This window comes from Natrix helvetica (genome assembly GCF_964273705.1).
Source record: "Natrix helvetica genome assembly, chromosome: 8".
Lineage (NCBI taxonomy): Eukaryota > Metazoa > Chordata > Lepidosauria > Squamata > Natricidae > Natrix > Natrix helvetica.
In genome coordinates, this window is record NC_138559.1 from 20,897,062 (window position 1) to 20,923,578 (window position 26,517).

Consider the following 26,517-nt stretch of genomic DNA (forward strand, 5'->3'; position numbering starts at 1 on the left):
GTGGTCTTGTAAAGGTATTTATATGGTTCTAACTTTTCTGATTAAAGAAGTAAAACTGTCAAGTTACTTAGATAGCTGATTGTGCTTACTGGTTTAAAAAAAACAACAGTTGTGCACCCAGCATCCCTCCAGAAACCTGACTGTTCTGTATTTCAGATTTGAGTTCCTGGATTCCAACCTCGCCAGCCCACTGTTCAAGTCCTGCTCTTCCTCTCAGAGTGATACCCACATTATCAACCCAAGACATGAAAACAGCAGGTGTTGTATTCTCAAACCATCTTGAAAATTTTCTCCGTAGTAAAATCGTGCAAGATACTCATTTTTATTGGGAAAACTAGTTTTTCTAGTTTTTCTTTTTCTTTTAAAGCTGTTTTGCAAAAGCATCTTTTCTTACTCTGAGGGACACTGGGCAATTATAATAGATATACGTAGGCAATAATTATGAGCTGTGGTTTTTGAAGAATAGTTGAAGAAGATAGATGCATAAAAGAATAATGTAAATAATGATATCTTTAATGGGGTAGGATATATACATTATATTATTCATCGTGGTATAAATTTATGTAAATATATTTGTATCTTTTTAATAATAATGGGTTTGTTTGCCACCAGATAAATTGGATTTCGGTGAGAATAGCTTGAAGATGATGCTGAGGAAACACCATGAAAAGCGCAAGCGGCAACCAGTAAGTTAAAAGGCAGTGAGATGGCGGCTCTTTAATTTTTAGTTATTAGCACCATTTAAAGTAACCAAGGACACTAATAGGCCTTTGACTTCCTTTCTCTCATGCTAATACCGTGTTTTCCCGAAAATAAGACCAGGTATTATTTTCTTTTGACACCCCCCCCCCCCAAAAAAAAAATAAGCGCTTGGCCTTATTTTCAGGGACGTCTTATTATTGAGGTGTAGGAGGCCCCTTAACCTCGGCCCGCAGGTGAATCAGCTGATCCAGAGAAGGCCGGAAGTTCTGTCTCTGTTTCAGGCTGTAGTGTCATTGTGCCTGCTGCTCTTTTTGCAGCCGCTACTAAGAGAAGGGGCTAGGGTTTGCGGGAGTGACCTCTGCGAGGCCGTTCCATGTGGATGGCAGGTGCATGTGGGCTGGTTCCCGCCATTTCCCTCCGGGCTGCGCATGCATTTAAATATTTTAAGGGAGGGCTGATTTTGGGGGAGGGCTTATTTTAGCGCATGCGCTCAAGAGCCAGATTGGACTTATTATTCGGGGAGGTCTAATCTTTGGGGGAAACAGGGTATGTACATCTTAACTGGTTGAATGTGTTTTATTCCCACATGTTCCAACCTAAGTTTGGTTTGAGCCCCAAAACTCAGATTTGTGATTTCTGATCCTAGGTCTTTGTTTGGCCCTGACCTGAGTTAGGCATTTGTCTCATCCCATCAAAGGCTGCCAGGGGGCTGCTTCTTGCTGGTTTCTTTTTGCGGTAAACCTGATTCTTGTTTGCTCTCCTCTTTTCTTCTGCATAGAATCACCCTGATCTGATGACAGGGGACCTGACCCTGAATGATATCATGACACGTGTGAATGCTGGCAGGAAGGGATCTTTGGCAGGTCAGTGAATCAGATGCAGCAAACTTGTGCCTTTTATCAGTGAGTCAAACAAAACTTTTTGCACTGCTCCAAAAAGATCCATGAGAATCAAAGGCTATATATCTTCAAGCGAAAAGGCAGAATGCCCAATACATTTGTAACCATGTAGATGTACACAGCCACCACTGCTACGTACAATTAGAGCTGCATCTATTTGCATGTTCACTTTGGGATAAGTGCCACTTCCTGATAAACATTCAAGTGTAAAGTTATATGATTAAAGGGATTTTTAATTCTTGATGCATAGTAGTAATACTTTAGGTTTCTGTTGTGGCCCAGCAGGATCCGGTTGAGCTGCTGATGGACTCGGATAGCGAGGAACCATATGAGTCTGCCCTGGACGATGTGGAGGACCCTGTGCAGGGTTCAGACTCAGAGCAGGGACCAGAGAGGCTGGTTAGCCACCAGGAGGCGCCTGAGGCATGGAGCAGTGGGGAGAATCAGTTTGTCCCTGATGCTAGATTGAGAAGGGCTGAGAAATGGAAGCAGCAACTCCGTAGGCAGACTCACAGAAGATGGTTAAGCACAGGTGGTTGTGGGTTGGCCCCTCTCAAGAGAGATTATAGGTGAGGCGTTGGGGGGGGGGGACATTTGCAGGAAACAACCGTTCGAATTAGTAGTTAAGAAAATCTATGTATTCTAACCGTGTCTGCTCGTTTGGACTATCTGCGTTGCTTCATCTGGGTTGCTTTATTGAACGTGAGTTGTCTGGGCCCTCAGCCAAAGTATTTGTTATCTCAGTAATTAAACAGTGGCAAACAGCCAAGCCTGTGTTCTGGTTTATTTATTATTGGGTGTGTGTGTGTCAGAACAGGCTTATAAATTGTACATACTGTAGAATAGAATAGAATTGAATTCTTTATTGACCAAATGTGATTGGACAGACAAGGAATTTGTCTTTGGTGCATATGCACTCAGTGTACATAAAAAGAAAATATACATTCGTCAAGAATCATACGGTCAAACACTTAATGATAGTCATAGAGTACAAGTAAGCAATCAGGAAACAATATCAATATAAATCGTAAGGATACAAACAATAAAATTACAGCCATGCAGTCGTAAGTGGGAGGAGATGGGTGATAGGAGCGATGAGAAGATTAATAGTAATAGTAATGCAGACTTAGTAAATAGTTTGACAGTGTTGAGGGATTATTTGTTTAGCAGAGTGATGGCGTTCGGGTTCCATTGTTTTTAAAAACTGTTTTGTAACTAAGCACATCTTTTTTTTTTCTCTTGTTTTTTTTTTTAAAAAAGCCTTGTTTGACCTTGCAGTCCTCAAAAAGAAGGTGAAGGAGAAAGAGGAGAAAAAGAAAAAGAAGCTAAAAGTGATTAAATCCGAGCCTGAAGATTTCTCTGAAACTCTTGGCAACTCTGAAGGGATCCCTCCTGTTTCTCAAAACCCCTCCCCCATTCCTCCCCTGTGGGATCCCCCATCCCTCCCATCTGTTAAAGAAGAGTAAGTCACTTCCAAAGGGAATGGCAATTGTACATGTAATTCCCCAGAATGTAAAATACATTAATAGTTGTAATGAAGCCGGTTCTAGCCACATAGAGATTAATCAACACGGAAAATATTTTGCTCTTGCTAGCAAAGTTTCAAACTCAGTACGCCATACATCAGTTAATCTGTTTTAGGTTGCAACCTTGTCAGTTAAATATAGGTATGATTTACGGTAAGGCACAGATACAGATTAGGTCAGCTTTCAACACACATTGCAACATCAAGTCCAATAACAGGAGAGTATTGTTTGTAAATATATATGTACATTGACTTCAGGTGAGGAACCATAACACATTTCTCTTGTTTGAAAGCTACAAATTGAGACTGAAAAAGCACCTAAGCATGTTGGGGATATTGGGATAAGTAAGGGAACGATATTCAAATAATTGGATAGTCCTAAAATAACCTCTTAGCCTTAATCGTTTTCCCAGATTACAGTATCGGGATACCTTACCTCATATTTGGGTATCTGGGATAATATGTGTGAAAATTTGAGCACAGAATGATATAACAGTGATTGCCATGGTACTTGTTTAATTAAGTTAAAATAAACCTATCTTCTTTCCAAGGCCTCTTGAAGACATCAAGCCTTGTCTTGGAGTGAATGAAATCTCCTCCAGCTTCTTTTCTCTGCTTCTCGAGATCCTGTTGTTAGAGGGCCCTGCTTGTCTCTCAGTGGTAAGAGTTTGTTTTCACTTCTCCTCCAGGTGCCTTTCTAGAATCGGAATTATTCAGGCTAGAATTCTGTAAGGCCAGCCTTCCAAATTCAGTGGATTCATTTTGTGTTGGTCGCCTTTCCTCTTTTCCTCGCCCATGAACAGTTTTCAGCCTTGTGGTTTCCACTTTCCCAATTGGAGTCGAGCATTATCAGAAATTGCATCTATATATATAAAAGCAAAATACCACTCATGCTGCATCATGAAATCTCCAGAACCGTTTAGCCCACAAGCTTGAAATGTGGCATGTATGTTCCTCTTGGCTTCTAGGTGCTCGCTTAGAAAGGATTTTTCGGAATGACCATCAGGCCATTAGTATTTCTTATATTATTATTAACATGCTAAGGAGTTTAGCGTTCTACTCTCTCTCCCAACCTGAAAACTTGGATGTGGTTGTGGCCAGCGAGTGACTCATCCAGCCTGTTGGCTGAGAGTGGAGAGGAGCTTGAGGAAGTGAAGGTGATAAGATAGGAGGGGCTTCTGTGGGGCAAGGCTGAGGGAGAGAAAGAGGTAGGATAGGGGAGGCTTCTGTAGGGCAAGCCTGAGGGAGAGAAAGGTAGGGGAGAGGCCTTTTGTAACTACTCATTAATTTTCAAGCTGTGTCGATTTATCAAGCCCGATCACATAGTTTCGTTGTGGATCGCGGGCATTCAGCTATTAATAAATATTCCTGCATTGAGGTAAGGGTCTCTCTGATTTTATTTTTTGGCAGTTGAGTTAGCCATGTATGACTCTGAGCTTCACACTGAATATCAGGCCATTCACAGTTTTGGTAAGCAGTATAAATTCTACCTGTCATCTTGTTTCCTTCAGCTGGAAGATAAAGTCATGGACTGGCAGTCTTCTCCTGCCAGCACATTAAACAGCTGGTTCTCCTTTGCCCCCAACTGGTCAGAACTGGTTTTACCTGCCTTGCAATATCTCACTGGAGTCAGCAGAGGTGAGACACTTTTTTTGGTGATCATCCAAAACAACTGATTCTATTAAAGCTGAAAGTGAGCAATTACTTGATGCTCACCAACAATTTAAGCTAACTGAACAAGTGTTAAACAAGTGATGCTTATGTACTTTGGTTGGAATTTGCTTATATCTAATCTGTGCTTGTTATTTGATTTTGTTTTATGCAAGCCACTTAATGTCAAAGAGTAGCAGTTGTCAGAATAAACACCTTGTTGATATCATACTTACCTTTTTCTCAGATTCATTCAGTTAAAACAACCTTTTGATCTTGAAGAAATGTGTTCAAAAACTTTATTCCACATTATAAAAAATAGAGAACAATATTTTTCAATCTGGTGTTTCATGTTGTCAAATCTGTGTGGCTTTAGGTACCGTATTAAAATAAATCTTTCACAAATAAAAAAAGCATCTTATGCCTGGAAGAGTTGTGTTATATGTTTCCAATTTTATGTTGTACTACTATTTTCTTGCCAGGCTTTAAATATCATTTTTCTTGTGGATTGCTTTGCAATGGAAAATACAGATTTCCCAAGTGTAGTAATGCATCCAGCTACAGTTCATACTAGGATAGAAATCCATTTATTTAATTAGAAAGTTTTTGGATAGGGCATGCCTGACAGTTTATGGAAGGACACTAATGAACAATGATCGAACTTCACATTTTTGATAGATTGACCTTTAATCCAGTGCTACAGTCTGAAATGATTTAAAAATACATTACAGTCGTGTCTAAGCCTAGCAAAATGTTTTTGTTACAGATGCTTCTTCCAGTTTTTCTCCTTTTGTGGAATTCAAGGAAAAAATTCAGCATTGGAAACTTATAGGTAAAGTAGCTAAGCTTCCTTCTCCACTCTTTATTAAATCTTGTCATCCAGATAAATTTGTATACATTTACTTTTATCTTTGTTGGGACGCGGTGGCTCAGTGGCTAAGATGCTGAGTTTGTCGATCAGAAAGGTCGGCAGTTCAGCAGTTCGAATCCCTAGCATCCGATAACGAAGTGAGCTCCCATTACTTGTCCCAGCTTCTGCCAACCTAGCAGTTCGAAAGCATGTAAAAATGCAAGTAGAAAAATAGGCACCACCTTTGGTGGGAAGGGAACAGCGTTCCGTGCACCTTCAGCATTTAGTCCTGCCGGCCACATAAGCACGGAGACGTCTTCAGACAGCTCTGGCTCTTTGGCTTTGAAACGGAGATGAACACCGCCCCCTAGAGTCAGGAACGACTAGTACATAGGTGCAAGGGAAACTTTTACCTTTACTTTTATCTTTCCTCATTTCCGTTGTGGCAGAAATACATATTATTTCCCCACTTTTCCATTCTTGATAGCAGGAGAATCAGGCGATGGAGGGTGGGGTATCGCAGCCTGTGCAGTGTAGCTGTTGTAGTGTAAGGGATTAGTGGTAGATGATAACCTGCGTGTCTTGTTTTCTTCTCCAGGCTCTTCCCAGGATCACGAGAAGGAGCTAGCAGCTCTCTTCCAACTTTGGTTGGAGACTAAAGACCAAGTTTTCTTCAAGGTGCAGCCAATATTTATTTCGACTGGCGCAAGTCCAGCTGATTTCCCCACCGTGTCTCATATAGTCTTTCTTTCTCTTTTTTCAGGACAACGAGGATAGCTCAGATGCTACCACGCCAGTTCCACGAGTGTGAGTATTTATGGATTTCAGAAGTCTTTTTAAATAATTGAACTCTGCCTAAGCCTTAAAATCAGTCTTGGTAGTCAACACTAAATATAGGTAGTCCTCGACTTACAACACTTCATTTAGTGCCCATTCAAAGTTACAAAACCACTGAAAAATGTGACTGGTGACCATTTTTCGCACAACCGTTGCGGCATCCTCATGGTCACATGGTTAAAATTCAGGCGCTACACGATTGGTTCCTATTTATGGCGGTTGCAATGTCCCGGGGTCATGTGATCCCCTTTTGCAACCTCCTGACAAACAAAGTCAATGGGGAAGCCGGATTCACTTAACTGCCATGTTGCTAACTTAAAGACTACAATGAGTCACTTTTAACAACTGTGGCAAGAAATGTCATAAAACGAGACAAAACTAACAACAAATGTTTCACTTAGCAACGTAACTTTTGGGCTCAGTTGTAACTCATGGATTATTTGTACAGTCTAAGAATATTCATGCTTGTATTGTTATTAACGAGTAATTCTTAGGTACATTTTGCGGGCAAAAGTAAAAATAAATTTTAAACAATTCAAAGAACTAGAACAATATTATTGGTGATTATCTTTTCTGTTTGTTGATTAATGATTTTCTAAAATTATGTTAATTCACAATCCCAGCGTACACAGAACACAGATGTCCAGTAAACTAAGAATAATTTAGAATTATATCCTTTGCATTTATTAATCCGTCAAGTGTCCAAATGAATGTTTCCCTGTTATCAGGTGCTTAAAAATGATAGGCATTCCTGTATTCATAATGCTCAAAATTTGTTTCTCGCTTTCCTAAAATTGGCTCAGATATATTTCCAATTAGTTTCTCTGACTTTCATCATTTTTTTGATGCATATTAGTTTTAACAATGTAGCATAGCTGGCAAATAAAAAAAAATCTTATCCTTCCTCATTATTATTAATTGCTGTCACTGGTTCTGAGCTTCTCTGTACAGCTAGTCCTCAACTTACGACCAATCAATAAGTGATCATTTGAAGTTAAGATCTAGTTATGACCCAGATACAAACTTCCAGTGCCTTCCCCCCCAATAGTCATGTAATAGCATTTTGGGCACTCAGCAACTGTCCCACATTTATGGCCGATTTCAGAGTCTTGTGGTTGTGTGACTGTGATTTATAATTATTTTTTGGCATTTACTTCCAGTTTCCTGCAAAAAACGCCCATTGCGGACAATGGATTTCGTTATGATCACAGCATTCACTTAATAACCACAGTGATCAACTTAATGACTGCCACAAACAAGGTTGTGAAATTGGGTGTGGTGACCAGCTTAACAACCTGCACAACTTACAACTGTAATTCTGGGCTCAACTAACGGTCACAGGTTGAGGGCTACCTGCAGTCATTCTGATCATTGAGTCTCACACTGTTGTCTGTTTCAGAAGGACAGACTATATAGTCCGGCCTAGCACTGGAGAAGAAAAACGTGTTTTCCAGGAACAGGTAAGGTTAGCAAGGATTCATTCTCAGACATGTATGGAAAAAGCTACAGTTGGCAGGTACCATCGCAATGGGTCTTAAGTGCTTTCAGCCCTTTTCCCAGTCTCCAATAACATCATTATCCCTACGATAAAACTGACGGCTTTGAACAAGCATCTTGGTAGCACCAGTCCAAAACAGTCTTTGAGTCACAGACAAGCAGGCAATTATAAATTGCTCCGTTATCTCCAGAATATGCCCCAATTAACCCCAGTTTAAGAACACTATTGCTTTGCCTCTGTTCAATTTTCCTCCGATTAATGAGATCAACATTTTGAATGTGTGCACATGCACAGACACACACACACATATTTATTTATCTACCCACATTGCTCTGCTGTCTTCGTCTCTTGTGAATCTCTTACTTGGGTGTCCTTCATCCTTTTACGTCTGCAGGAACGCTATCGATACAGCCAACCTCACAAAGCTTTTACCTTCTGTATGCATGGCTTTGAGTCAGTGGTGGGCCCGGTAAAAGGAGTTTTTGATAAGGAAACTTCTCTAAACAAACCCCGGGAACATTCTCTGTTGCGATCAGACAGACCTGCATATGTCACCATATTGTCTCTTGGTAAGTTGTGTGTGTGTGTGTGTGTGCGCGCGGGGGTGGGAGGAGGGGAGAGTTTCTGTATAGACCGAATGAATTTTGCAGTGGGAGGAAATGAGTGATAACATAGCAGGATAGAATGGAATTTGGTTTTAGCTATGTTGTTCTATCTGTTCAAAGATGGAATTTAAAAAATCCTCAATACATTATGATTCCAAGTTGATTTTTGAAATCAGCAAATCAGCACAGAAAGAGAGAAGCTAGCCAGAGGAACATAGTCAGTGCAGAGTACTCTCATAGCTTTCAGGAAGTGCCAGAGGAAAGGCAGACGTGTAATGCTACTTCATAGAGACACAGACTACAGGTAGTCCTTGACGTACAAGTGGATGCTTAGCGGGCTATTCACAGATACGATGGACCTCTCTAGGGATACTTAGGACCCAGTTCGGGAATTTTGATCGACTCCCCAGGATCAAATGAATGCATTTGGGTGCTTGACAACCAGTTCACACTTTCGGCCATTTGCAGCATCCTATAATCACAAGACCACATTTTACAACATTTTTGCTGAAAACTGGTATTTACTTCTAATTATCAGCAAGTGGTTTGTTTAACAACTGATGCAAAAGTTGTAAAATTGGGTCAGTCGTGTAGGTGATACCTTTACAACCTATGGACGTAATGGACAGGTTCTATTACAGAGGACTATCTGTATTTGTACATATAGGTTAGCATTATCTGCTCTACCTGGCAGTAGCTCTTCAGTCCCTTAAACGAAGGTCTTTTCCAGCGTACCGTATTTTTGGGAGTATAAGATGCGCTTTAGTTTTTGGGGAGGAAAATAGGGGGAAAACATTTCTGCCTACCAGGTATTCATCTGGCTAGCATCCTTCAGCACAGCTTCAGCACATTAGTTTGCTGGTTGTAAGGGAGTGAACGCTTTTCAGCCTGTTGGGGCTGAAAAGCAGCTTCTAAAGCACATGTGATTGGCGCAGGAAGCTGCAATTAGTAAAGCAGGTGAAGCGAGGAAGAGGTAAGAGAAGGCAGCAGCTGTCCCTGGTTACCATTTTGGCCTCTGCACCTCACGTTTTCAGCCTCCAAACGCTCCAATCACCACCCAAAAATGCGACATCCAGAGGCAGCAATCGGCAGCGATGTGCTCTGGCGATCCCAGCAGCCTTGAATGGGTGTCAAACGGAGCGTTTGTAGGCTGAAAATGCGAGGCACGGAGCCCAAAAACACAAGCCATTGTCTGTGGGAATCCTGCAGCCAGGAAGAGGACGCACGGAGACCAAAGGGTGGGGGCCGGCAGGTGGGTGGGTCTACGTTTGGAGTATAAGACGTACCCAAATTTTCAGCCTCTTTTAGGGGGGGGGGAAGTGACTCTTACACTCCGAAAAATACAGTAGCTTTTGGAGACTGAAAGTTTCAGGCATCAAACCTTGCTCTATGTTGTAGAAAGCATAAACCAGAAATAATTTTGTCTGTCAAGGTTCACTGGCTCCTGAATAACAGACAGCAAAAGAAGGACAAAGAGATTCATCCTCTTGCGTCACATTAGTGTGTAGCCTTAGGCGGCTTGAAAGCGGGAAATTCCTTCTTAGCCCCAAAATAGGAAGATTTCGAACTTTTATATAGGAAACATATTTGTACTTGAAGGAATATTTGAAATATATTTGAAGGAACAGAGAAGCAGAAGTAGAGAAGGAAGGAACAGAGAAGCAGAAGTAGGGAAGGAAGCTATAAGTTGAGATCATAACTGATCATAACAGTACAGGGTTATTCTTGGAATCGGGATTTTCGGCATAATAGGAGGGCCGCCTGCAAAATTCCTTTAGGGGAAAGGAGGGTCCCAAGTGGGGTTGAAGTGGGGGAAGCCTTCAAATAAATGGCACAAGAATAGCTCGAGAGTTACTACTTCAGTCCTGGATTCTATCGGGACCCTGATTGCGCTTGGTCTTTCCTTGCTGTCTCAGTTCGGGATGCTGCTGCCCGTCTTCCAAACGGAGAGGGAACTCGTGCTGAAATTTGCGAGCTTCTGAAGGACTCACAGTTTCTTGCTCCTGATGTCACCAGTGCTCAGGTAAGCCATACGTGTTCAAGCCACCATACTGGTGTCTCAGAATCCCCATAAATATGTTTGTGTGTGTGTGTTCCAACTGAAAATAGCAACACATTGCAACCATTTGTAAAGGCTGTAGTTTAGTAGAATGTGAGTAGAGCTGCAGATTAGCTAATGGAGTTGCAAAATGTGCTTTTATAAATTTTTGAGTATTGTACCTCAGACAAGCAGGGATACGTTACACTACTGCAACTGGTTTTTCTTAGAACTGAAGCGTCAATTTAAAAAAAATATGTAGATATTAACAACGGGTGTTTTCTGCAGATCTGAATATCCAGAGAATTTTATGTGTGATTTTTAAAAAATCCATCTTACCTCTTAGTTTCGAATGGTTTGGGTATCCAGTTCCTACTTGTGTGGCATGTTTCGCATCCCTCAAAAACATTCTTTTCTGCACTTCCACAAGTCACTGATAGCTGGTTTCTACATTAACAAAAGTCTTTTTCACCCCTTAATTTCATGGTGACTCCTTTTCTTAGGTTAACACTGTGGTGAGTGGTGCTTTAGATCGGTTGCACTATGAGAAGGATCCCTGTGTAAAATACGATATTGGCCGCAAACTATGGATATATCTACACCGGGACAGGAGTGAAGAGGAGTTTGGTAGGTATTGGCTGGAGGGAACTAACTTCATTGTAATGCTGTCAGTTTGTTGCAAACATGAAGTCAGCCCTGCATTCATCTTCTTACGGAACACACTCATTGCATTATAGAAATAAAAGAGGGAAAAATCTGGCTGCTGCTCTTTACCCTACAACAGTGGTTCTCAACCTTCCCAATGCCACGACCCTTTAATACAGTTCCTCATGTTGTGGTGACCCCCAACCATAAAATTGGTGTCTCGGTTCCTAAGACCATCGAAAATATGTTTTTTCCTATGGTCTTAGGCGACCCCTGTGAAAGGGTCGTTCGACCCCCAAAGGAGTCCCGACCCACAGGTTGAGAACCACTGCCCTAGAGAAAGTCTTTGGTTCCTTAGATGGACTATTTGGATGTCAGTATACAGTCTGCATAGTCAATATATGTACCCCATATATAAATCATATATAAACCATTTATATATATAGGGTACCCCATATATAAACAGTGTGTAAAACTGGATTCCTTCCTTCCTTCCTTCCTTCCTTCCTTCCTTCCTTCCTTCCTTCCTTCCTTCCTCCCTCCCTCCCTCCCTCCCTCCCTCCCTCCCTCCCCCCCCTTCCTTCCTAACATGTTTTGTGCCCCTGTTTACTATAAATTTTGCCATTGCTGAGAGGGATACCCACAATTTTCCTCTTGTTCTATTTGAACAGCCATTGCTTGCTCATATTCAAAATATAAAGTGAAAGACACCGAAGCTGCCGATAGGAACAGGATTTCAAAGGATATCAAGAAAGTGCCTTTAGAATGTTAGCAATTTTCATGTACGACTCGCCTGTTCTAGGCTGGCAAATTATGTGAACCGGGAGAGGGAATTCTTGGAATCACATAAGTACTTTTGAAGGAAAGGGCTGCCTAGGTGTGCATGTCTCTCTCTCTCTCTCTCAGCATCTGTTTGAGAACTGCTACTGATTCTTTCCTTTCAGAGCGGATTCATCAGGCCCAAGCAGCTGCAGCAAAGGCCAAAAAGGCTCTTCAGCAAAAGCCAAAGCCTCCTACAAAGACAGTAAGTTGTGTCTTTGGAGCAAAGATTTCCAGACGAATTATTTACTGCACTACCTTGAAGGCTTGGGTAGAGGTATCTTTGGCCATATCCTGTTCTAATTCTGGTTACAAACAAGTAATTTGTATTGTCAAATGTGCCGGACCAATTCTAATTTTGGGGAGACAAGTCTGCGGGAGAAGAGAATTCTCCGCATTCCCTCGCAGACTTGATTTGATACATAGATAAAGTCACAGAAAAACATTTCATCATGGTTACTGTGTTTCCCCGAAAATAAGACGGTCTTATTTTCTTTTGACCTTCGAAATAAGCACTTGGCCTTATTTTCGGGGAAGTCTTATGATTTTTGAGGTGCAGGAGGCCGCGAGCATGGTTACCTCAAGGCTGCTGCTGTGTTGCAATATTTTCAGGGAGGGCTTATTTTTGGGGAAACAGGGTAGTATCAATCTCACTTCCTGGTTACAAGTAGTTGCATTTAAATAAAAGTAAAAGCGAGACTTTTTGAGTTACTCTTAGGACAAAGGGTGGACAGTAAAAATGGAAACCATAAATTGTTCATTCAAGTGTATGAATTGGTAGGACCATAAACAGGATTATTATATCTTACTTCTCTTAAAGTGGTAAGATGCAGTTAAATACTATGGGCAAAACAGCCAGTGAAAAACCTTCTATATATGATAATAGGCTAAGGCTAGAAAGCTGTGATTCCTTTCAGGAATTGTTGCCTTTTCACTGCGTAGAGGAGTTGCTGCTTGGTTTTTGTTCTTTCTCTCATATCTACGCAGAGGCAGCTCATAAAGACTGAGTCTGCTCATCTAGTGGAGCTCTGCCTATAAGGATCAGCTGCAGCTTTCTTGGTCTTCTCAATTCCTTCTAAAATTGTCCGGGGTTGCATGACAGGCATTTTAAATTTGCTGTATCCTTGAAATGTTTTTAGAAGATCTGGTGTTTTTCTTTCAATATGTGAACTTGTCCAGATTGTCAGAGGTGAATGCAGTGTGTGTGTGTGTGTGTTCCAAGAAAATAAGTTCCTTTCTTGACGTTGTAGAAATCCAGCACCAAGGAGAGTTCTTCGAAAGGGGTGACCACCGGCATCTTTGATTCCAGCCAGCTGAGCGTTAGCGATTCCAGCATGCCACCAACCCCAGTAACTCCAGTGACGCCCTCTGCACTCCCTTTGCCAGCAATGCCTATTTCACCCCCTCCCGTCTCTGTGGTTAGCAAGAGTTTGTCTTGCGTTGCAACTGAGCCAGCAAAATCCAGCCAGAGGTAATTCTCTTGTACATCTTAATAAGAAGTTGGGGTGGGTTGGAAATATCTCCAGGCAGAATAAGGATAAGGCAGGGGTGGGGATTAGAGAGCATGCTAGCTGGTAAAAGGAGGGAAAACATAACGAACGATGCCAGGTTTCTTGGTTACAATCTTCTACAAGTGATTCCTCCAGAGCAGGGATGTCAAACTCAAGGCCCACGGGGCTGGCCTGGAAATATCAAAGGACTGGCTTGCGTGCCCCCCCTCCACAGTGGCCCATTTTCAGCCTCCCTGGCCTCCTGCAGCACTCTGCTGGCCAAAAATGGCACAAGGCCTCCATGTGGCCCGTTTTTGGCCAACAAAGTGATGCTGGAGGCCGGGGAGGCTGAAAACAGGCTGCACAAGAGCCCCACAGGGCCCATTTTTGGCCAGCAGAGTGCTGCAGGAGGCCAGGGAGGGCAATAATGAGGCTCGGAGGGCCTCCATACCCCGTTTTGGCCAGTAAAGTGGTGCAGGAGGCCGTTCTGGCCGAAAAGGGGGCCCGCCCCGTGCCCTGTTTTAGCTGGCAGGGTGCTGCAAGAGGTGTCTGTTCCATCTCTCCCCTGCCCCCCCCCCCCCCCCGGCCCACAGAGAACTACAATACTGATCCGGCCCTCGAAGAAATCCAGTTTGACATCCCCGCTCCAGAGCATAGCAGGTGACGTAAGAATAGGGACTGTTTTGAAAACATGGTTGTGGTCTGGTTTGTTTGAAGAATGTAGAAATATCGGCAGGCTTTCCAAGCAATTTGGGGAAATGTCTTTGAAGTAGTGTTTCAAATGATAAGCTGTTGTTTGAACTATTTTTTGGGGGGTGAGGGGGGGAGTTGAGAAAAGAAGGGCCTGTGGTGTCTCGCTGTGTTTTGAGCACTTGATTCAGTTGGAACTCTGCTCTAGAAGAAAGGTTCTCTTTTTGGGGGGCTATACTCATGAGGATGTTTTGTTTTGTTTCACTGTTGCATAGCATCCTTTTGGTATCTTCTCCCACCATGCCCCAGCTTGGGACGTTGCTCTCGACCACACAGAGCACTCAGGCTCAGCCTGGGTCTCAGCTGCCAACCCCTCGGACGGCTAGCCACACCACTTCCTCAGGCCTTCCTCAAGTCCGAGTAGTTGCAGCTCAGACTAGCCTTCCCCCTCTGTCTCAGCCGGCCCAGGTGGTAGCACAACAGCAGCCATCACTAGCATCTGTCCCTCAGATCCGGGTTCCTTCCACTTCTGTGCAAAGCAAAGTCTTCTCTCAGGTGAGTAAGCCGTGCGAAATGAGCACAGGTGTTAGTAATCTTCCTTCCAGGTGATCTCTCCATCACTACTGAACGTAATCCACCTCTGTAATTTTACATCATTGAATAGCAGTTGTACACGGTATAATTCAATGCATGGGAACTAAGGTATCTAAATAAATTACTACCCCTTTACTAGTGCCTGCAGAAAAAAGGGGAACAAGTCTAGGTGCTTCCTGTGTAAAAAGTTAAATGACACCATAGAGACTTCTGTTTTCATGACATCTTTGCTTGATTTTCTTGCTGAGAAAAGCAAGATGCTTTTGCTTGGGATTAGCAAGTTGTCTGGAGACAGAAGAGTCCTTAACTTTTGTTGGAAGAAACCCCATTTCATTTTAGCCTTTTTAAATGTTTTTCATGGATAGACTTCTCTTTCCATTCCCTTTGGTAGAGAAATGGAACTCATTCTTAAACCTTGGGTTTTTTTAACATCCAGACCAGTGATTCTCAACCCTGGCAATTTTAAGATGTGTACCCTTCAATTGTTTGGTTTTCCCAGTTGCAATGGATGGCTGTGAAAGTTGGACCATAAGAAAGGCTGAGTGCCAAAGAATTTAGGTCTTTGAACTCTGGTGCTGGAGAAGACTCCTGCATTGAGTCCCTTGGACTGCAAGGCGATCAAACCGGTCAGTCCTAGAGGAGATCAACCCTGACTGCCCTTTAGAAGGCCAGATCCTGAAGAGGAAACTCAAATACTTTGGCCACCTAATGAGAAGGAAGGACTCACTGGAGAAGAGCCTAATGCTGGGAAAGATGGAGGGCAAAAGAAGAAGGGGACGACAGAGAAGGAGGTGGCTGGATGGAGTCACTGAAGCAGTCCGTGTGAGGTTAAATGGACTCCAGAGGATGGGAAGTCCTGGAGGAGCATTGCCATGGGATTGCGATGGGTCTGACACGGCTTCGTAACTAACGACAACCACCACCACCCTTCAATTCTTTGAATTCCCCAGCCAGCCATTAAGACTGGCTGGAGAATTCTGGGAATTGAAATCCACACATCTTAAAAGTTGCCGAGGTTCAGAAATAATGGTCTAGATCATACATGGAGGGGGGGGGGGGAGAAGATGGGAGACAGATCTTCAGCCTCTGAACAATTTAAATGTTGTTACCAGCCAATAGATTCCCCAAAGCAGAGGAACAGCGATGAGGAACAACTTCCTCTACAGAATGTGAGCAGTTTGTGTTGCCTGTGCTGCATCATTTGTGTTGCTAAAAAAAGAAAACTGAGTATATGTGGGTCAATCTGTCTGAATTCAGTTACATTAGCTGAACTGGGGGAAAAAAATGAAGGAAGTGAGTCACGGACTCCAGTCATCTCTTAGATGTGCTACTTACTTCCTCAAGTAAGTCACGGAACAGGAGAATTGTTCCAAGTGCATCTTCTTCTTGTGCCATAACTGTCATCGGATGGTGGCGATCCTATTGTATTTGGACATTTCTTGGTTAATGTTGTGTGTTTTCCCAGATTCATATAAGCTTCTCAGATTCCACATTCCAAATTGTAGTTTTAGGTTTATCATGCTTCTAGCAGACCAGGGGATTCTTAGCACCCCTGCCCCATTTAAGGGGCGCCCTTATTCGAGGCCATTGTTAGGTTTTGCCGCCATTACCATGATTTTCCTGGGAAATATATAGTGTAGTACCGTGTTTCCCTGAAATTGCGACATGTCCTGATAATAAGGCCACGCCACATTTTTCTGGTGGGCAAAAATATAAGCCCTCCCCCGCAAATAAGCCCCCTGGACAACCCCTCACCTCTGGCTAGGCAGAACGCCGCTCACCAACCTAGTGGTATCCCGAAGGTGCCAAGCTGCGGGAACCGGGGGGGGGAGGCAAAGGTGATTGCGTTGCTTAGCGCCTTCGGGATACCGCTAGATTGGTGAGCAGCTCTGTGCCCAGCTGAAGAGGGGGGTTGCCAGGCGGCTGCCCTCTTGCAAGCGGGCTCCCAAAGAGCCGAGCACAGCCTCATGGGCGAATGGCTGTGTCGTGCTGTCGCAGTAGCGCAACACAGAATCCATGAAGCGACCACGCTCACGAGTAGCCATCCGGCAAACCCCCTTTCCAGCTGGGCAGAGCGTCATTCACTGACCTAGGGGTATCGCCAAGCTGCGTGAGCCCCTGTTCGCCGCCGTCCGGCTCCCTCGGCTTGGCGCCTTCGAAATGCCAATGAATGGTGCTCTGCACAGCTGGAGAGGGGGGTTGCGAAAGCAGCTGTTCCGCTCTTTGTTCGCGCGCCTCACAGCCTCACGATGCCCTGGTCCAGCTCTCTCCGCAGAGCCAACGGACTTCCGCTGTGGCCACCGCCGCATGGCTTTTTCTGCGGCTTCCAAACCGAGTCTTCCAGCAGTGGCCTCTCTGGGCGTACGCTCTACGGTTGTACGCTCTGCCGGCAGCTGGCAAATGAACCTCATTTGGAAAATATTTGCATGGCAGCTTTCCAAGATAGATAAGGTCCGTAGTCATAAATATTCCTTTGAAAGATTGTTTGCTGGGTCCTGCTGAATGTGAAGGAGAGGAATTCATATTCGTTTAAGAAAAGGGGTTTTGTCGAGATCAGGACTCTGCCACATCCTTTTGGGGGAAGCCTAGGTCAGAACAGACGTGCTCTCTGGGAGTTCCAGGCTCCCCCTGAAAGCAAATGCTTTCCTACAGTCCAAGTGTATATTGGATTAGAAAGGAGTCCTCACAAGAAGGTCCGTATTTCTGTATTTCCAAAAGTGATTTGGGATGGTAAGGGCTACCTTGAACTTTTCGCTCACGTGGAGCAATCCCAAAACAGAAAGGAATGGCATTTAGGTGCTATGCAATTGTTATGATAATGACTTCTCTCCCCCTCAGGCTGTCATGACTGTTCCAGTGAAAGCTCAGACCAGCCCAGTCCAAGTCCAGAGGACAACCGTCGCTGTCACTGGAGCAGCCCATGTCACTGGAACAGGGATTGCAACGCCTACACCGGTCCCCAAGCCAGCAAATAGTTCTCCGAACAGTGCAGTGGCCAACCCTCCCACCACTCCCTTGTCTTCCTCTGCCTCTTTATCATCTTCCTCCTCATCCACCACCATCCGCCAGAACGTTGCTGGCCAAAATATCATTAAACAGGTGAGGATCTCACTCTGCTAAGGAATTGCTGCAGGTAACTTGCTGCTAACTATGTTACCCCCCCAGGAAATTCACCAGCCACTCCTAATTTATTATGCCCTTAAATTTATTCAAATAAAAGCGCATAACGCCATGTCATTCTCACAGTCATGGCTCAAAAGAAAGGAGATGGTAGAATGGAAGAGGAAATTCAGGCTTCTGGCAGCTGTGTTATAAACTAGGAAATAGATCCCAGGAGGCTACTCGGCAGGGGTGAAATTAACTTACCTTCACTACTGGTTCGCAAAGGTGAGCGGCCACCTCTGCGTATGTGTATGACCTACCGCGCATGCGCAGAGCGTAAAAAACCAGATGTGATGATGTTCGGGCAGGTGGGAGGAGCTTGTTACCGAGCGCACCTGCAAAGGTAAGTAGAACAGCAGGTGGGGGGGAGGGAATCAGCTGTGCTACGCAATTTAGATTAGCTAGAAAGCAGGAAATCCGACGATTGTAGCTAATATAAATCACACGTCACCATTGATCTTTGGAAATATCGGTTCACTCCAACTGGTAACATTTTTTTTATTACCGGTTCAGGCGAACCGGTCCGAACCGGTAGCATTTCACCCCTGCTACTCAGCCTTGTAGGGATGGTCCCGTTGCCCATGAATTTGCCTGGTTTTTTAAAGAGCTCAAGGTTTTAATAACTGAAAGGCACTTTCCATATCACTTTGGGCCTACCAGCCCTGTTTAGTTGGCATGGCTACACACGCAATATAACCAGCATTGCTGACGTGGCTACACCCAGTCCCACCAGCGTTTCTTAAAACAGATCGGTGCCTGCTTTGCTTTGCAGGTGGCTATTACCGGACAGCTGGGCATGAAGAGCCAGACTGGGAGCAGCCTCCCACTTACCACATCCAACTTCCGTATTCAAGGCAAGGATGTGCTGCGCCTGCCTCCGTCCTCCATCACCACCGATGCCAAGGGGCAGACAGTTCTCCGCATCACTCCGGACATGATGGCCACTTTGGCCAAGTCTCAAGTCACGACTGTCAAACTCACTCAAGACCTCTTCAGCACAGCCGCCGCCGCTGGAAGCAACCCTGCAGGGAAGGGCATCTGCGCCACTTTGCGTGTGACCTCAAGCCCCATCCAATCCTCGGACTCCCCGGCCAAGACCAGCACACCCAACACCTCTGCTTCCCCCAGTCCTGCTGGACCAACCGTGGTCAAAGTGACGCCAGACTTGAAAACGGTGGAGTCTGCCGGTTCTGCTTTCCGACTGATGCCTGCTTTGGGCATGTCCGTGGCGGACCACAAGGGCAAAGCCATGACCACGATAGCCTCCTCTGAAGCCAAGCCAGCGGCCACCATAAGGATTGTACAGGGCATGGGGGTCATGCCACCCAAACCTGGCCAGACAATTACAGTAGCCACTCATGCCAAGCACATGACCTCTTCTTCTTCGGTCAGCATCCCTGGGGCTGGCCATACCTCCGCTGTTTCCCTGCCCACCATGACGGCTTCCGTCTCCAAGGCCGTCGCTGTGGTGTCAGCGGCGGGAACACCCATATCGATAGGACCAGGAACCTCCACTGTGCGACAGGTTCCTGTCAGCACCACAGTGGTTTCCACCTCCCAGCCAGTAAGTAACGTTGATTTTCCAGAGGCTCCCTTGAGACGGGGAAAGTCTCGGCATTGAAGATAAGTCGCTTTGTTGCTATTCTGGTTTCTTCCGTCATTAAGAATTGTTTACAAGTGGAAGGATTACCATATTTTTCAGAGTATAAGGCGCACCTTTTTCCCTCAAAAAGGCTGAAAATCTGGGTGCGCCTTATACACTGAATCCAGCATTTTTTGCCTCCCCCACTGACCAAAATGGCCGTGCAGAGCCTGTAGAAGACTTTCAGAGAGCTCCTGGGGGGATGGGGATGGGGAGGGCAGAAATGAGCAAAAAATGGTCTGTTTTTTGCCCAATTTTAACCCCCCCCCAGCCCCCAGGAGTACCATAAGTTTCCTAAAGGCTATCCATGTCCTTTTTTTACGAAAAGCAGGGCCGTTTTCATGAAAAACGGACCTTTTTTGCTCATTTTTGCCCCCCTCGCCCCATCCCCTCAGGAGCACTCTGCTATTCATGCCTTTTTGGGGGGAAAAAACGGGCCTGTTTTCACGAAAAGCAGGCTGTTTTGGGGAGGTTTGCAGAGTGCAAAAACTTTTTTTTTAATTTGCCTCTTCAAAACCTTGGTGCGTCTTATACTCTGTTGCGTCTTATACTCTTATACTACTCTCTATGGATATTTGGGTATCTGTAGGGCAGAAGAAAGGATAACAAATCATTTCTGCATATTATTTATTTACCCAGGGGAAACTGCCTACCCGAATCACCGTGCCCCTCTCGGTCATCAGCCAGCCTGTGAAAGGCAAGAATGTTGTGACTGCGCCCATCATCAAAGGCAACCTGGGGGCCAAGTGAGTAATGCAGGAGGAATTGGGAATCTTTCAGTAATGAATTCCTTAGGGCTGTAATTAGGCCACTGGAAAGCCAACAAGAGGATTGAAAGTTCTCAAAAAGGCCCTAATTCGTTTATTTTTTTAAAAGAATTTTATTGGTTTTTAAACATTTATGGGAAAAGGAAAAAGGGGTATATAAAATTTTTTGGCAGCTCCCACACTAGTGATAGAAATCCATCCAAATCTCACAATTTTTACAATCTTAAAAACAAAAGGTAAAAGATAAGCATAAAACAGAGTCTTGTTCTATCTTGTCAATCATGTGTTCAATCATTTACCTTTGTCACTTTCTAGAATATCAGCAATTGCTGTTATTTCAAATACTTTTATTTTTGTGACCTGAGCCTTTTTGATATTGCTCCCTCCTCCCTGTCCCCAGAGGGAGCCACAGCCCCCTCCCCCTTCTTGTCTTGCACCTTACTGTCCCTTCCACTACCCTCGCTGTGTTTGTCCTCTAGGAGGGAAGTATGCTTTTTAATGAAGGCCTCAGCCTCCTGCACTGTATTAATTCTAATCCTATTTCCCTCCCAGAAGATCAACATTCCCTCTGGCAATAACCATCTAAACCAGGCCCTAATTCTTTTAGCCGCTGAAAACATAAAACAAAATCTCAGCCTGTAGAATAGGTTAAGTAGTGTCCAGTTTGGTGCTTTTTTAAAAACAACAACAACACCTGAATGATAGTGAATGTTGCATAGGGTCTTTCTTTATTTGGCTATCACCATTCCGCCTCCCCCCTCCCTCTAAATTGTTCAAATCCTAACCACCTTCTGTAGCTCTTGCAATGTAGTCCTCAGCTCCGCAGAACATAACATTTTCAGATTGAAAAATTAATTGACTGTATTTGTTGTTTTTTCACCAGTTCTTTAAAGCAGGAGGAGGATTTCCTGTCCATCCCTTCAGCTCTATGGCAACCGTGTTTCCCCATAAAACAGTTCTCTTTGCAATGAGATGTGCAGAATTATTCTTTTTTCCCCTAGCATTTTTCCCACAAGGTTCATGTTTAGGGATCAGCTAAACGTTGATCTGTTGACTGGCAGGAATTGACTCACCGGCTGTCAACTGAGCTGTGGGCTAAGAATGATTGGGCCAAAGTCACCCAGCCAGCTTTCATGCCTAGGTTTCCTGGTTTTTAGCCTGGAGGCTTAACCCCTATACCCGCGATGGCGAACCTATGGCACGTGTGCCACAGGTGGCATGCGGAGCCCTCTCTGAGGGCAGGCGACCCTTCGCCCCAACTCACCTCCATCACGCACGAGTGTGCAGCTCCTGCCAGCCACTTGATTTTCAGGTCTCTGCTGCGCGGGGGGGCAGGACGCATGCGGGAGATGCGTGCACATGCTTGGAGGGTGGGGGAGTCATGTGCACATGTACAGGGTGCAGGGTGGAGCACTCTGTTTTTGGTCCCACGAGGCTTCAGGGAGGCCTGCTAGGCCCAAACCGAAGGGGGGGGGGTGTCGTGCGTTCATTGCATTACAGGTGTGAGCATGCGCATATGCGCTTTCAGCAAGCCACGACAAAAAGCTTAGCCATCACTGCCCTTATACCAAATCGCCTCCTAGTGAAATGTGCAGAATTCAACTGAGATCCTGGAAACACAAACTTTAAAGTAGGGGCACTGCTAGAGGAGAAATGATGTTTCTTCCTAAAGCAGGTGAACATCAATTCCTTCCCTGCTAGAGACGATACTAGTTTGATATTTTTTTTAAAAACCAGCTTTCACTAGGTAAGACTTTGGGAGGCATCCCTGTGACATTGAATCCTTGCTGACGTTGTTTTTGTAAACTGTTGGGAACCTGGAGGCTGCAGTGACTAATGCCAAAAGCCCAGCCTCGTGCAAAAGAGTCTGTCGCTTTCTGCTTCCAATCTCCCCCTGACTTCTGGGTGGCTTGCTTTCCACAGCATTAGCGGGTTGGGGCGGAATATCATCCTTACCACTATGCCAGCTGGAACCAAACTGATTGCTGGGAACAAACCAGTGAGCTTCCTGACTGCCCAGCAGTTGCAACAGCTGCAGCAACAAGGACAGGCGGCCCAGGTAAGGAACCCCATTCAGTGTCTACACGGCTTGGCTTTGAAATATCACCATTGCCTTGACGGTTGCAATTAGTTTTGGGGTGTGATTTATTTATTTGTGCACTTTAGAGAGTGATTCGGTCAGAGGTTGAGGATTTGAGGGGCACGGGTGAGGCAAGCTTAGAAATTTGGCTTAACGACAGACTTTCCCCCTAGCACCATGAGCCATAGTGGCATAAGTTAGAATGCAGTACTGCAGGCTACTTCTGCTGCCTGTAATTTGGCAGTTCGAATCTCACCAGACTCAAGGTTGACCCAGCCTTCCATCCTTCCGAGGTGGGTAAAACGAGGACCCAAGATTGTTGGGGGCAAGAGGCTGACTCTGTAAACCGTTAGAGAGGGCTATAAAGCACTGTGGTGGCATATAAGTCTAAGTGCTATTGCTATTGTGGGAAAATTCTGCCCTTAGCCATGAGTTCAATCATGACCCAGCTTCCATCCTTCTGAAGTGGGTAAAATGAGGACCCAGATTGTTGTGGGCAAGAGGCTGATTCTGTAAACTGCTTAGAGAGGGCTGTAAAAGCATTATGAAGCAGTATGTAAGTCTAAGTATTATTGTTATTGCATTGCCTTACATCACATACACTTCCTGGTGACGCAGGGGTTAGAATACAGTATTGCAAGCTAACTCTGCCCACTGCCGGGAGTTCGATCCTGACTGGATCAAGGTTGACTCAGCCTTCCCTCCTTCCGAGATGGGTAAAATGAGGACCCAGATTGTTGGGGGGCAAGAGGCTGATTCTGTAAACCGCTTAGAGAGGGCTGTAAAAGCATTATGAAGGAGTATGTAAGTCTAAGTGCTATTGCTATTTGCTAGTATTGATATTTTCTGCAGTATGGGGGAGATTTCTAATCTCATTGTCCTATTCTGTACAGGTGCGGATTCAGACCGTCCCAGCCTCCCATCTCCAGTCGGGAACAGTCTCTGGCACTACAAAAGCAGTATCCACTGTAGTTGTCACAGCAGCCCCGTCTCCAAAACAGACCCAGGATCAGCCGTGAAAGTGTCGGCAGAATTACATTTTTTGTACAACTAAGTCTCTAGTTCTCTCGCGCCATTTTCACCTGAGTGACGTCTCGCTCAGGTGGGACTTGGCGATGTGCAGGTTGGTTCCCAATGTAACTAGAAGTATCTCCGGTGGTCCCTTGGGTTCTGAATAGGCAGACCCACCAATACAAGCCCAGCTAGCGTAGCGTGCTAGTGAAGTCCACATTGAATTTTTGAGTGATGGAGAGTCTCTTGGCTTGTGTTGGTGGGAGTGTATGCTTCCACAAAGGATTCCGAATAAGACAAGAAGAAGAAAGGGAGTGTTGGAAGTAGCGGACACTGGATTGGACTTTCTGCAATCTGGATTTTTATTGTTTGTTCCCAATGTTTTTGTCTGTTCTGTGTACGTTTATGATTGTTGTTTTGAGGTCTGAGACCACTTTGGGTTGATGGTCCTTCTTTCTGTGTGCAGATGTTTCTCTCTCCCGCAGCAGATTGCACAAGAAAATCTCATAAGAAGATGAGCTAGTTGTGAACAAAGCCAAGAGTTCAATTCTTTTGTTCCCTCTTAACCCCATTTTGAAAAATGTTGGTGGCCTTAATGGGACAGGAAAAATCGCTTCTCGAAATCACAGGTGAAACCAACCTCACCCCAGAGCTTGGTGACTACTTAACTTGCTCACTTTAGTGGAGATTGAGCCTAACTGTTGATTTTTATTGCTTTTTGAATAAAGATTACAAAACTTTATGAACAAACTCTTGACATCAGCTCAGCTATATTACCTAAACTGTTTTGTTCTATTGTCAGCTATCATTTTTCAAAAGTGATACTGAGAAAAGTAATATCTATTTCGTCTGTATTTTTCCTACGAGAAAAATGCCACGCCTGTGAACCACGATAGTTATTGCATACCATGTCCACAGTTTTGCATGGCCTTGGTTTTTTTTAAAAGTCAGAGTTGCTAGCTATTACGATGTCATCTGACATTAAAATCAGATGTTAATCAAGTGTATTTTACTTTATTACCAGAAGGTGGGGATTAAATCTAGCATCTACTTTGGGGTGCAAGAATCAGAAAAGTTGGGAAAACATAACGAACAATACCCCAGGGTTTGAAAATGGCACTTTGTTTGAAAACTAATAATGAGAATTGTAGAATTTGGCAGACACTTGCCATTTTCTGTATGTTTATTCAAACAATATGGTAAAATGTACATAATTCAGAAATAAGTATTTTGGATCTTATAGGAGCCCAGAGCAATTCTGGTGAGCCTGCTTAGCTTCAATCACATCTGCAAGACCCAGGAGGGGAAAAAAAAGATGCCATTGTTTTCGTGAATCAATCATTAACATAATTTGCTTGAGGCAACTCTTAAAAGCATCCTTGCCCTGAAGTCTGAAAAGATGTGTATGCATTGTTTAACGGGCGACTGACAGGTGCTGCGTTCACACAAGAGCCGAAGCACTTCTTTAAAAGAATTTTCAAAGCATAAAGATCCCTCATAAACGCTGGAAGAATGCACAGACTTTGAAATAAAGGGCAAGCAGACATTTATCCTCCTTTAACGAACCATCTCATTCCGCTGTCTGCGTACATCTTATTGCTGTGGTCTGCCAAGCGGCCTGCAGAGCTGGCAGCAGAATCGGACAGTGAGGAGGTTGGGGAGGAACATGGGCCAGTCCTGAAATCTGGGAAAGGCTCGGACGAGGGTTCTGCGTCGGAGGCAGAGAGGGGGCCATCTGGGAGTTATGTGCTGCCTCCGGGGACTCCAGAGTCAGACAGCAGCGAGGCAGAGGAATAGGCTCCCCTTGTTCCCAGTGCACACATGCCAGAAAGCAAGAACAGTTAAGACAGAAGGGACGACTCTGAAGTAAGGCTTGGAGGTGCTTGGCCCCTCCCATAGGACATAAAGGAGGAGCAAAGACACGTGAGTCTTTGCAGGAAGCGACTTGGTTCATGCTGGTCAGTTTACCTTCTGAAGCTCCGTTTTGACTTTTTGGTCCATGAGGCTTTGCCAAGCTAATTGCCAGTTAAGTCTTTGGCAGCGTTCCAAGGGAGATAAAGGTGGGTGCTTATCAGCCTTATGCCGAAGGACTTTGGCAGACTACTGTAGGACTCTTTACAACTATTTGGGACTCATTTTGGGCTGTGAATGAACATAATTCACAGCCTTTGAAATAAAAAGGGTTTTTGGGACTAAGCGCATGCTTTTTACTGTATCAGGAAGCCTAGGTCAGAACACCTATATAAAACATCCAGGGTATCTTAAGGTCCACAAAAGGTAAACCAATTTGCAGAAGTTGAGATTTTTCTTGCTTGAGATGCAGAAGAGGTATAGGATCTCCTGGTTGAGCAGTGGGCTGGACTAGAAGACCTCTGAGGCCCCTTCCAGCAATGTTCTAATTCAAATTAATTCAAGTTCTGCCCTGATAGCCATGAGGGTCAACTTAGTTTCTCCTTTTCAAGCTTTTGTAGGCCACTGTTTTTGTCTGGTTGACTGGCTCGCTCTTCTGCTCATCAACCAGCATTTCCTTCTTGGCTGGATATTTTTCTCACTGGATTTTAAATCCTCCAGGTAGCAACATGTTCTCGTGTAATGAATACTTGGGATGATCTAAAGACAGTGTAAGACACCCTGACAGACGTACTAGACAGCTTGCAGTAAAAACACCAGTCAGTGATCCTGTAAAATTGCTAGGAAACACAATCCTCTGCTGTAACTAACTTTTCCATTAATTCTGCCCCTTGATGCTGAAGTTATTCCTCATATATTTAATATATCTTGCCTTTCATGCAGGTACTTCATTCATTCACACGCTATTTCCCCCCATAGTCTAGGTACTTTTTAAACTAAATCTGCAGTAAATTCCAGCAATGTGAAATTGTCTGTCTCTATACCTACCTAACTACCTATCTTAGATTGTTCTCTGGGCATCTTTGTGATTGCGCAGAAATTTTTCAGCATTGCCTATCTGAATATATTTTTTTCATTACTGGCTATTTTACTTCATTGCTAT

General features: G+C 44.4%; 2 protein-coding genes across 5 annotated transcripts in view; one reads left to right on the forward strand and one right to left on the reverse strand.

Annotated features, from left to right (window-relative positions):
• The window catches only part of NFRKB (nuclear factor related to kappaB binding protein), a 30,001-nt gene extending 5,336 nt beyond the window's left edge, over positions 1-24,665 (forward strand). For 2 of the 4 annotated variants that reach the window (XM_081961353.1, XM_081961352.1), the window contains exons 6-26: positions 157-258; positions 613-686; positions 1,481-1,565; positions 2,862-3,063; positions 3,678-3,786; positions 4,638-4,764; positions 5,543-5,608; positions 6,225-6,304; positions 6,390-6,433; positions 7,863-7,923; positions 8,356-8,530; positions 10,483-10,589; positions 11,108-11,231; positions 12,194-12,273; positions 13,319-13,539; positions 14,524-14,803; positions 17,681-17,941; positions 18,777-19,568; positions 20,286-20,392; positions 22,337-22,472; positions 23,387-24,663. In XM_081961353.1, coding sequence (XP_081817479.1) covers positions 157-258; positions 613-686; positions 1,481-1,565; positions 2,862-3,063; positions 3,678-3,786; positions 4,638-4,764; positions 5,543-5,608; positions 6,225-6,304; positions 6,390-6,433; positions 7,863-7,923; positions 8,356-8,530; positions 10,483-10,589; positions 11,108-11,231; positions 12,194-12,273; positions 13,319-13,539; positions 14,524-14,803; positions 17,681-17,941; positions 18,777-19,568; positions 20,286-20,392; positions 22,337-22,472; positions 23,387-23,512 — 3,359 coding nt within the window. In that variant the 3' untranslated portion in view covers positions 23,513-24,663. Of the gene's footprint in view, positions 1-156; positions 259-612; positions 687-1,480; positions 1,566-2,861; positions 3,064-3,677; positions 3,787-4,637; positions 4,765-5,542; positions 5,609-6,224; positions 6,305-6,389; positions 6,434-7,862; positions 7,924-8,355; positions 8,531-10,482; positions 10,590-11,107; positions 11,232-12,193; positions 12,274-13,318; positions 13,540-14,523; positions 14,804-17,680; positions 17,942-18,776; positions 19,569-20,285; positions 20,393-22,336; positions 22,473-23,386 lie in introns of all 4 variants that reach the window. The other 2 variants (XM_081961355.1, XM_081961354.1) reach the window with 2 other exon arrangements.
• ADAMTS8 (ADAM metallopeptidase with thrombospondin type 1 motif 8) overlaps positions 1-26,517 on the reverse strand; it is a 489,092-nt gene that overhangs the window by 308,592 nt on the left and 153,983 nt on the right. The window lies entirely within an intron of this gene.